This window comes from Sitophilus oryzae, unplaced genomic scaffold, assembly GCF_002938485.1.
Source record: "Sitophilus oryzae breed Bouriz unplaced genomic scaffold, Soryzae_2.0 scaffold_1441_pilon_pilon, whole genome shotgun sequence".
Lineage (NCBI taxonomy): Eukaryota > Metazoa > Arthropoda > Insecta > Coleoptera > Curculionidae > Sitophilus > Sitophilus oryzae.
The window spans coordinates 218,355-231,228 of NW_022146106.1; the positions used below are offsets into that span (position 1 = coordinate 218,355).

Below are 12,874 nucleotides of genomic sequence, written 5' to 3' on the forward strand. Positions count from 1 at the left end.
ATAAAGGCCTCCATAAAACAGCTTAAAAACAACAAATCAGCTGGCTGTGGCGCGATTCCGGCGGAAATCTATAAGTGTGCAAGTAAAGAACTTATTGGTCATCTTAAGGCTCTCTTCGATGTCATATGGGAAAGCGGAGAGGTACCTCAGGACTTTTGCAACGCAAATATAGTGAATATATTTAAGAACAAAGGAAGTGCATCAGACTGCGGAAACTACCGGGGAATTTCACTCTTCGCTATCGGCGGAAAAATTCTTGCAAAAATTATGTCAAACCGCCTGCACCCACATATAGAAAAAAATCCTTCCAGAATCGCAAACAGGTTTTCGCACTAACCGCGGCACCGTCTATTCCATATTTTCCATCCGCCAACTACAGGAAAAATAAAAGAACAGCAGTCTAAACTTTATGTTGCATTCATCGACCTAACAAAGCCTTCGACTCTGTGAACAGAGATGCACTTTGGGCAGTTATGAAAAAGTTCGGAGTACCCAACAAATTTCTTACAGTGTGTAAAAGCCTCCATAACAACAACTAGTCAAGAATGTCACATCATGGATCACTGAGGATCCCTTCCTGATAAACACAGGAGTTAGGCAGGGGATGTGTCTTAGCGCCTCTCCTATTCAACATATTCATGGCAGCGTTCTCCATTATAGTGGACAGCAAACTGCAGGAGAGAGGATTGGGCATTAGATACAGATATGATGGCGGTCTGTTCAACATAAAAAGACTCAGGGCAAAAACACAAAGTTCATCACAGAACTTCAATACGCTGATGACGGCGCCCTAGTTGCAAAAACTGTGCAGCAATTACAAGAAACGTTGAACACATATATCTGGGCATACGAGGCTTTAGGCCTTAATCTAAACATCGACAAAACTAAAATCATGTGCACTCCCCCGGAAGATCACAACAATGCTATAAAAATTGGAGAAGAACTACTGGAATATATAGCGGAATTCAATTATCTCGGCAGTTTGATTTCGGAAAAGGCCAATATCGACTCTGAAATTCAGCACAGGATTAGCAGCGCCTCAAGAGCATTCTGGAAATTAAAAGACAGGGTTTTCTACAACCATAACCTGAGCACAAAAACGAAACTTGCAGTGTACCGAGCAATAATAATCCCCACCATGTTATATGGGAGCGAAACCTGGGTGCCGTACCGCCGACACATGAACGCATTAAACAAGTTGCAACAGAGACACCTTAGACAACTCTTAAGAATCAAATGGTTCCATCATGTCTCAAACGTATCGGTTCTTGAAAAAGCCAACTGCGAGAGTATTGAAGTCATGGTTACAAAATCCCGACTAAGATGGGCTGGTCACGTATGCAGAATGCAAGAAAACCGCATACCAAAATCACTGCTTTACGGTGAGCTTGTAGACGGTAAGAGGAGGCCAGGTGGACAACTCAAAAGGTATTTTCAACTCACAAGGACATTTTCCACGAAAACTTAAAGGGGATTAACGTGCAGAATGAGTGGGAACTAGCAGCTCACAATGGAGAAGAATTGTAAACTCAGTTAACAGCGAGAACCAAAAAGTTAAGAGGCAACAAAGCAATGAGATTTTTGAATGTCCGGAGTGCGGTAGACAAATAACATCACGTATTGGGCTTTTCAGTCACAGAAAAGCTCATGAAAGAAAACGCCTTGCGTGACCATCTTCTGATGCGTGTCAAATACTCGTCAGCGAGTAATGCCGGTATGTATGTATGGTATCTAAGATAAGTTGTACGCATCTTTCGATAGCGTAGATTTCTGCCTGAAGGATGCTGGTGTTAGGAGCCCATTGGTTTGGAGTATTTAGTTTTTAGAATAATTACTCCTATCCCTGTCTATATCTAACTCTGTACTAGGTAGGTATTTATTTATTTTTTGTATGTTATTCCTCGAGTACCAACATTTCTTCTTCCTCTCTTCTCTTTTACTTGTTTGAGATCTAGTCGATCTGTTAATTTCAATAAGGTTGCCTCTGTAGGAGTTCTTTGGAGATGGACTGCCACCGTCTTTCCATCTTTTTGGAGGTCTTCCCGGCTGTCTCTTACCCATGGGTTTCGCTCCAAGAGCTATGCGTGGTAGCCTGTTTTCTTCCATGCGTTTTACGTGTGCGAACCATTGTCTTTTTCTTTGCCTACTACTTTTTCTCACTACGTCTAGTATTCCACATTGTTGTCTGATATTTGTGTTTTTAATTCTTTCTCTTCTAGTCTTCCCCATTATGGTTCTTAAGTTCTTCATTTCAGCGACTCTTAACATGCTTTTGGTCTTGTTCGTTTCTTCTCGGATTTCTATGCCATACGTCATTACTAGTCTGGTGCAGGTCTCTGTTATAAATTTTAAACTTGCTGTTTGTTCGCATGAAGAGGTTTGTCCACACTATTTGCCTCAGACATCCTGGCATGGCCGTTGCTCTGTTTATCTGGCTTTTCAGATCTTTCTCTGGATCATGGTAGTGCGACATCTCTATTCCTAGGTATCTGAACTGTGATACTTGCTCAATAATTTTGTTTTCTACTACCAGTTTGCATCTTACCGGCTCTTTAGAGAAAGTTAAGCATTTAGTTTTTTTCTGTAGAGATAATCATATTTAATACTCGGGTTTCTTGATAGAATTTATGAAGTAGTCTCTGCATATCGTCCTCTGTCTCCGCGATAATGGCTGCATCATCAGCGTAACACACCATGCTAACCCTGTTGTGTCTCATTCGATAACCGATATTCATCGAGGTCACCTTTTCTATGATGATGTCCATTAAGAGACTGAATAAGAAGTAAGGCTGTCTCCTTGGCTAATGCCTTCTGGTGTCGGTATGTCTCGTGTTAGATTATTCCCTGCTTTCACTTGAGTTGTATTATCGATATTTAGCTTTCTGATGATTTTCACAATATTATCAGGCACTATTTTCTCTTTCAATATGTTTATAATGTCAGATAGGCGTACTTTATCGAATGATTTAGTCAAGTCGATGGAACAGATATAGGCCGGTGTATTAAACTCTATCACTTTTTCTTTAATTTGCTTAATGATAAATACGGCGTCTGTAGTTGATCGATTTCCTCTAAAACCTTGTTGTTCGTCCCTATTCGTAATTTGTTCCTCGAGTTTCCATCCATCCTTTCAAAATTGCAACCAACATTTCTTAATGTTATAAAATACAAAAAACTTTTTGATCATTATTTTTTTATCTCTCTAACCACTGGGAAATGCTTTAAAATTACAGCGAATCAATAAACCATATTTCAGAGATTGGAGCAATAAAAGCCTATTGGCCTAGAGTAATTTTTCTGTTCGCACAAGTGATGATCCTCCCCGTGCACTTAAAAAAACTAACTCCCTACATTGTCGCTACCGTATAAACACAATAAACTGTCGTAAAAAATAGTTACAAAGGGCCCGAACGACACTCACCACGACCGCCACCATCATTCCCCCATTACAAAGGCGTGTGGCGTGATGCTGACGGGGTTTATATATTTCGATAATTTATAGCCTAGCTGGGTTGTAATTTTTCCTCGCTTTGTATCCGTTATTAATTTAGAGAAAGATTATATTTATAGTAGAAATCACGATACTTCCCTCATTTGGACATTTGGACAGAGCCATAGACTTAAAATAAAATATAGACTGAGCATCTCATTCATAAATAGCTGGAACATGCGGTCAGACACTGTCTTGTTATTGTTGTGTTATTGTTTTAGGTTATAACGAGTGCGATAGGTTGTCTCTGTCGTAACGGTCGTTCCCTGACGACTCTGCCGAGAAACACAACACTGTCTTTCGTTTCTCAAGTACACCTGAACTCTCCGTATCATAGCCGGGTAATTTTTTATTTTAATGAAGCTATAATTAAATTAAAAATATATCGTATTTAAACTTTTTTATATTTTATTAAGATTTAGGACAGGTTTTTTAAATAAAAGTTTAGAAAAAACGTCTTAGAGTCCAAAAAGGATAAAAATAATAAAATACACGTTATAGAAGAAATTTTATAATCGAAATTACGTAATTTTTGAAATTAATATAATAAATTATTAAATTTAGTCAAACATTTACAACCCCTAATATTAATCAAAACAGGATCTATTCCACAGATATAATAGAATCGGCGACAGGGAGAGAAAAAAAAATGATTGTTGTAATTTTTTTTCTGGTTAAGTGATGTCTTATTATGTAAATTAGAGAAAACTTAAATCTGTTCCATTAAAGCAAGGAAGGTGATAGGAAGTGGATAAAATAAAAACTACATTTATTTAACTCGGTACTGTCTTTATTATACCGGGTGCGTCTCAAAAGTGGCTCATCCCCCATAATTTTTTTATATTTTCAAATAAAAAAACAAGATTTAGTATGTTAGTATATGAAATAAATTAGGATTGATTGACGCATTCAATTGTTTTAGGTCACTTCCTATTTCACCGGAAATGACTATAACTTTTAATTTTTAAACGGCACCCTCGGTATATTTCTACTTTATTCGATAGAAAATGACACTCTGAATAGAATGACATATCATATGTCAACTTTTGAAATTTTCGCATATGGTTTAATTGTAATTGTAACACGCGGTTCATAACGACAATTTGACTCGAAATACCAAGTGTGTGGTATCAATATATTCATAAAAAAATGCTTTTTCCAAATATGCTAATGAGTCACCCTTGTTCCATTTGAAAAAATTGACATATGTATGATTAAAAATACGATTTGTACATCTTTTAACCGGCCTAGACAAGACACGAAACCTATTAGACGATCAAAACTATTTTTCCAAGGCTCCTTGATTAAAACTTAGTGGATTGAAAAAAACTGGATTGAAATTTAAAATAGGATATGTTTTTAAGCGACAATGTCAAAAGTTGACATATGATATGTTATTCTATTCAGAGTGTCATTTTTTATCGAATAAAGTAGCAATATACCGAGGTTGCCTTTAAAAATCAAGTATGTAATCATTTCGGTGAAACAGGAAGAGACCAAAAACAATTGAATACGTCAATAAATCAATTTTATGTCATATACCTACTAACATACATAGTTATGTATGTTAGTAGGTATATTAGTAGGTTATGTATGTTAGTAGGTAAATATATGTTATAGGGTTGAGCCACTTTTGAGACGACCCGGTATATTAAAAAATATTGTTTCATAATGTAATATCATTTTAAAATTCTTGTATGTTATTTTAGATTCTGAAGATAATTTTAGAATAAACCGGAATATATTTTTAATAAAAACATTATTAATTATTAACAGGGTTATAATTATGATTTTGTTACAATGTAAGTAAGTAAATAATGTAATGTAAGAGAAAAAAATCAGATTTTACATTTTACTAAAATATTATCTAAATAAGCGCCTTTCTACAACAACGCCACTGACTCCCAATGGGTAAATTGAGAGTTGCCTACCGGTCAAAAGTCGTTTCAAGACTTAAATGGATTATTAAAGTCAAATTTCTTGCAAATTTGGCACTGGCGAACCATATTTTATAGTTTTTGAACAGAAAAAGTCAATAAAATAAACAATTAAGGACTACAAGCTAAGAAAATGCGTTAATACAGCCGCGGAGATAGCGGCAACAAAGCTTTACCGCACACGTGCGACACGTACTACAAGGTAATAAATGAATGAATAGGCTCCCTCGCCTCTAATCGGTGTTGTCATATTGTAAAGAACTTATCCTTATTAAACAGTATCCGACTTATAATTTAGTAGAATAAGGACTATTTAATACATCTATGGAATATTAAAACCTACTTATTAAACTGTAGTATTAATATCTCAATATATGTGTATAACAAGAAAAAAAATATTGATAATATTAAAGACGTGACAACATAGGCTGGATGAGGAAGGCTCGGTCGACTGTACCCAGAAGTAAACATGTGTACAAAAAAGGTTGTTTGTCCGCGTTGAGATGTAAATAGTGTAGTCTATATTTTATTTTAAGTCTATGGGCAGAGCCGAACAGTTATTACCCTAGATCATATACTTACGTGGATAAGTAAATCACTATGGAAACTGTCGCAAACATATCAACGACTTCCACTTATCTTACTTTTTTGTTGCACACGCGGTGCTTCTACTCTATCTCTCCTTGTCGAGAACCTGTAGTCCACGCGCCAAATTTGAACATTAATTTTAAAAATTTAATTTGTAAAATGCACATATTTCAACAATAAATTGAATGTTTACTGTCACAAAAATTAAATTATATAAAAAATATATTTAGCCACTCCGTACGAATATCAATATTCTTAGGAAATCTAACCAGAAAGTATCCCATGTGAATATAAATAAAAGAACAACTGAATACTTTACTTGCCTATGAAAAGAAATTCGGGAAACTTTATTAGAACTTCCACACACCAAACACTTTCTAGTCATTTTTACGAATATTTAGGAAGTCCAATAAAAAAAATAGAAATATAATTGCACAAACTTAAAATTAACTTCTAACTGAATACACTTACATCCTTGGCTATATAAAAGCAGGTCGATAAAAGTGTAATTAATACAATTTTTAAATACAAAACGCAAAAAACAAGTCGTTACACAATAGAAGTAAGATTATGACATATGATTATGACAATATGATGACAATGAAAAGTTGGTTTCCATAACAATGTGTAATTTGTACTTTCTAAAAAACCGTATAAAATTGTGATTATTTTGGAAATACGTGCAACTCTTAATGCGCATGCGCAAAGTAAGGCCCACGAGAAAGACAAACCTATTAAACATTTTATAAGTGCAATAAAGAAGGTTTGAAAATGGCATGTCATGATGTTAGAGACATATTTTTTAATGCTATACTTATGGCGTTATCCACGTAAGTATATATGATGTAACACAGAATAAAAATGTTGACACTGTATTTATGAGATATACGGAAAATCGAAGAATTAAGCATCATTTAATTTCAAAACTTTATATCTTGAACTTGACTTGAAGTTTTGTATACATATTTGTCGCAGGCAGTGGCGTAGCGATACTACCGCAAACCCCCGCAACTGCTGGGGGGGGGGCAGGCCCAAAGGGGAAACTTTTTTTTTTAGTCTTAAAGGATATTTTTTTATTTTGTTTCTTTTTCACTAGATTAGCAAACCAAAGATTTTTTTAGTTTATATTGCTTTAGTTTTGAAGAGTATTTTTTATTTTGTTTTTGTTCCTTATTATTGTTTGCTACTTAAGCTTGATTTTCATGCATCCATTATACGTTGATACGTTGGTCCGACGGCGGTGCTCATATTGGTTATAGCGTTTTCGTGCCATTGTTCATCCGTAAATATTTTATTTCAGCCCGTCAACGGACCCGTTCATACAATAACGAACGTTTTGACACTTTTTGGGCAAATTTAATCTAACCTAAATAAAAATATGAGTAAAATAGCAAAATCGTTATGGAAACGAAAATATAAAATGACACCAACGTATATCCGATAAACGGAGGCATGAAAATGCAATAAATTTAAAAACTGCGTTATTTTCTAACCAATCAAAGTCTTTAAATTCTACTAATAAAATTAATATCGTATCAACGTATCGTCGGACAACGGATGCATGAAAATCAAGCTTTAGGCGTACTAGGCGCCTGAAGGTTTTTCAGTTTTTGTTCCTTCTAGTTTCAAAGAATATTTTTATCTTGTTCCTTGTTCGAAAATAATATTTTTTGTATTGTAACGTTCTTCGCACATTGTGTATTGTATATATTTTTTGTTTTTATATGCATTAAAGTTGAATTTTATATTAGTTTTGAAGTTGAGATATATTCCCTAATTTTGTTTCCTGAATTGGTCATACTTACAAGCTTCATATTCATATAAAATAAAATAATATAAATATTGAATTATTTTTAAAATAAGGAATAGGGGTGTAGGCCGGTGGGGGGGGGGGGTTTAACTCATGTTTCGCTGGGGGGCCCATAATTTGTCGCTACGCCACTGGTCGGAGGCCTATCGAATAACTCGGCATTTTGCAAAAACTAGTCATATTATAAAACGCCGGCGTTTTTAACAAAAGAAGGATATTCTACAAAGAGCCTATCTGCTTTCAGTCGCTTTGCAAAATATCTAATGAAAATTTTTACAAAACATTTTACACGGGATTGGTATCACTAATCTAAATTTATCCAACGACATTTCTTAAACTTCTCTTTTAAAATTTGGAAATAATGGCACAAAAATGGATAATTCTGTTAAATAGAGTATGGTCAAATGGTTGAGGATGATTATTATAAAGATCTAAATTCATTTTATTCTAAAAGAAAACAAAGTTCCACATAGAAGCAGCTCTGTACACAGAATCGAATTACAGAGTATAATAATTAAATGAGATATTAATATTAAGGTTTTAATATATTTCGTATTTAAAATTATGTTATTTATAATTAAAATTTATGAAATAGGATTCAAGTTGTTTTCTTCTAAACATAATACAATTTTGACATAAACGATTATTATTGTTGTTTTAAATGAAAATATGAGGTATTTGTATTAAAGCGTAAATTATTCAATATGATTATGCTCATAGCTGACTAAACTTTGATCATTTTTTAATCTGCCTAGCCTCGATTCTCGATTTGGCATTTTGTAAAATGACTGAAAACAGGCAGTCTTTTTGCAGAAGTGTACAGAAAATATTATCATTGTTTAATATGCCTAATAATTCTAATTCGGCTTTTTGCAAAGTGACTGAAAATAGATATACTTTTTGTAAAAATTCCTTCTTTTGTGTAAAAAGCCAGCGTTTTATAATATGCCTAATCTTTTTGCAAAAAGCCCGATTATTCTATACGCCTATAACATATACACTGTAGACAGATTATAGTGTCTACAGCCTGGTCTACTGTAGATTTTAGACACCGTACATCTCTCCAGAAAACACCTAGAGGATGCAGGCAAGAATATATACCCGGAATAATCAACAATTTCATTAGCTTAATGAACCAGTATACTAGTCTGTTCAAAGAAGATTGTTAAAAAAACATAAAATGCGGAAATGTTAGCTAATCTTAGCCGAGCAAAACAATACAATGGATAAACACGCTGGAGAGCATGTATATAACCTACAGTTCAAAGATCGCCTGGAATACAATTAAAAACTGAGTTCCGATTCGAAGTTGGTCAAAGAATGTCTAGAGAAGCTGAACACTTTAGGCAAAGAAAATAAAGTTCCCGTACTTTGGGTGCCCGCTCATCAAGAGATAGAAAGCAATGAAAAAGCAAACGATCTGGCTAGAAAAGGAGCGAACACTCCACTAACTGGACCAGAACCGTTCTGTTTTCCAAGAAATGGGAAATTCCCCAACGGTCTAAGACTAAGACACTGGAAAAAGTTTCTCAGAACTTACGAGCGAGAAAAATCAAAGATTTTTCCATGACTTAAATATGAACAATCTTCCGATTGTCACGGAATTTCTAACAGGACACTGTCTCCTCAACGAACACCTCAGTAGATTGAAGCTGAAAACAACACCAGAACACCTAATCACTGAGTACGCCGAGACGACAACCGTTCGTGCCATAAACTGGTACGGCTGATGTCGAGGATGTGAAGCCGTCTCAGATACTGTCTTTTGTTAAAGCCCTGAGACTGTATGATGAGTTCTAACTCGTTATAGCTCAAGAAAGAGGAACACACAATAGATCTGTAGGAGGTCGCGGTGATTAATTCCCTTCCTAAACATTCTACATTCGACAAGACCCTTGCTAAATATTCTACATTCTGAACCTTAAGTTGATATTTTGAAAATAATTAATTTAATTGAAAAGTGTATTGTATACATTTATTTGATTGTTCAATTTGGTTGAATCAACGAATCAATCGTTCAACGAACCATGTTTTCCGCCTAATGAACGTGTCTATACCGTATGTCATATTTAAAATTAACATAATATCTACTACTTCAAGAAAGAGGATTCTTCAAATACATATTTATCCAATTTTCTGTAATAACATGATACATCTGAAGCACTAAACCAACACGTAGAACAAGGTAAAACTATTCCAACCGAAGTCCTTGAAGAAAGTAAAAATAAAAACACAATTAATCATGAAATAATTTAAAATTATATTATTTTAAGTGTTGTTTCGTATCATCCACTTCCAAAAATAAGATTTCCCTTACAAACAGGTGTTTATTGGAAGTTTACAGAGAATCTATATATTAGTTTCTTGTACATTATACCATTTTTCTTCAGAACAAATTCAACATTACTCTACAAAATTTTATTTTTATGATAATTAGGAAAGTAGACATTCCTAATAAACTAAATTTTGAATTTAAAAGTCAATTCTGATTTGAATTAACCTATAGAACTATTCTAATTCTAGACAGAGTAGCACTTTACAATATGATAAGATTAGGAAAGTGACGCTTCACAATGTAATCAATATATAAACATTGTATAAATTTTTGTTTACATTTAAAAATTTTCTACAAATGATTTCATTCGATTGGAAACATATGTTCATATACAGGACGTTAGTAATAATAATTCAACATACGATCAAAAAAATTGATTATGACACTTAAATTGACCGTTATCAAGTGTAAACACTTCGGTCAGTGGTCTTTCTGTCCGAAACTTTGTGTTAAACAAAATAAATAAAAACAATGGAAGTACAAAATTATTTTAGTTTCAATGCCGAACCATTGTCTACATTGTTGGTTGAAAGAATGGGCAAGATAGGCCACCTATTGGGCAAATTCGTGACAAGGCTGATTTGATTTCCCCTTACACCTTAAGTGCTGTACGGTGGGCATTTATACATTCCGAACATGTATACGGCACACAATCCCATTGGTCAGATTTGAATTTTAAACTAACTTAAACTCCGAGTGCCATACGCGAGTATGGAATGTAAGACAGTGCCATATGCACTTACGGAAGGTACCTTAGACATTACTATTAACGCATTGTTATAGAGCAACCAAAACCAAACCAACCCCACCAAATAGCTAACCTATCCAGCGCAATCATCCTCACCAAATAACCATCTTAATCAACGCAACTAACTCCACCGAATAAATCAATCTAACTCCACCAAAAAGGGTGAAACCGACGCAATCCGTATTTTGATTGCTATTAAATATTTACAGCTTTTTTTAAAAAATAAAAACAATTTAAAAAAAAATAAAAAAAGTTATGGTCCGCCGTGAGATTTGAACCACGGACCTCTCGTTCACGAAGCGATGGCGTCAGTCACTGAGCCACAGCTACTCTTGCAAGATTAGCTATAGCCAGGCGTTACTTTCTGCTGCAAGCATAATTACCAGGTACATTACGTAAGTGCGCATGGCACTGTCTTACGTTTCATACTCGCGTATGGCACTCGGAGTTTTAAAATTCAAATCTGACCAATGGGATTGTGCTAGGTGTCGTATACATGTACGGAATGTATAAATGCGTACAGTGGAGTCTCTACTCGTTATGCGGCCAACGCATAAAACGCTCGTTTTCTCGCTAGCGAAGGCATATAAAAGACGGTGTGGAACTGAAAACGCCAGTGTTGCCATTTAAAATGTGTGATATCTGGTAATACCTTTGACGGAAATATGTTTGGATGAAAAATCTGCGTTTATGTATTGAAAATTTATTCGTGTTAAACATATAATAAACAACAAAATAAAAATTCTTTTATAGGTACTGAATATTTCGTATTTTCGAAAAAAGTCGTTTAGTTGACTTGGAAATGACAACTACTGACATTTACCATAATATTTTACATATGAAATAACAGCGATCTTCATTTCCAAGCCAACTCTGACGCCGTTCTTCGTTTAATCATATAATATTATATTAAATTGTTTAATGATAGAAAATCCGTATTATTTACGTACTGTACCCAAAATCCTTAAATCTACGGATTAATCCATAGTTCTGACAACCCTGTCCCCGGCAACCACTCACTCTGTCGACTGAAAGCAGAACTACGGTACATTATTCTTTATCCGCTGCGCTGTAAACGACTATCAGCGCGCAACGGCGCAGAGCTAAACTAAATCTCGGACATGTTGCCCCAACTAGTGTGGACGGTACCGCATCATCAATATTTGGCAGGTATTAAAACATGTTTTAAAAAGACAATATCTAGCCTAAAATATTCCTAGATTTGTATTTAAATTAGATCCTAAAAACTTTTAATGGATAGTATAAAAACCCTGTATGTCATTTTTATCGATAGGTGTATTTAGTAATTTACGTATTAATTTGCTAATAATTCAATTAAGTTTTATCAGTCTAAGATACTTATAATAATATTTAAGAAATTACATTTTACTGTGATTAGAGCTGTAGAACAAAACTAAAGTATTACCTTCGAGTATTTTAAGAATTAGTGTCATTGTGAAGTAGATCAATCAAAAAGAAACATGTTTAGTGTTTGGATTTTAGTTCTGTTGGCAACAACTACCACTGTGAGCAAAATATAAGTGATTGTAAAATAGTTAGAAAATAAGAATTAGTTTTGATTTTAAAAAAAAAACGTTTTAAAATACTAATTAATTTCATTTTATATCTAAATTAAAATTAAGGCCGTCAGAAAATTATAATTATTTAAATATTATTTTTAGTCAGCCAATTTAGTTTTTACGAAAAGTGGTCCTATAATTGGCAAAGAAAGATGGACAGACCCGGAGAATAAGCTTTATTATGCTTATCAAGGTATTCCATACGCTAAACCTCCCGTTGGGGATCTACGTTTTGCAGTAAGTTTTGTTCAATAGATTATATCTACATTAACTTGATTTTAATACAAACAGTACATCTCTGGCTAATTTGAATATCCCCATTCAAAGAGAAAACTTAAAAAAATCTTTTTTGGAAAAAATAAAATATTTTTTTGAAAATAACACAA

General features: G+C 34.1%; 2 protein-coding genes across 2 annotated transcripts in view; one reads left to right on the forward strand and one right to left on the reverse strand.

Annotated features, from left to right (window-relative positions):
- LOC115876947 (protein krueppel-like) overlaps nt 1-12,874 on the reverse strand; it is a 114,765-nt gene that overhangs the window by 70,523 nt on the left and 31,368 nt on the right. The gene's annotated exons all lie outside the window — the stretch shown is intronic.
- The window catches only part of LOC115876946 (carboxylesterase 1E-like), a 50,580-nt gene continuing 49,991 nt past the window's right edge, over nt 12,286-12,874 (forward strand). The window contains exons 1-2 of the mRNA XM_030892990.1: nt 12,286-12,434; nt 12,591-12,725. Of these exons, the coding sequence (XP_030748850.1) occupies nt 12,390-12,434; nt 12,591-12,725 (180 nt within the window). The 5' untranslated portion in view covers nt 12,286-12,389. The remainder of the gene's footprint in view (nt 12,435-12,590; nt 12,726-12,874) is intronic.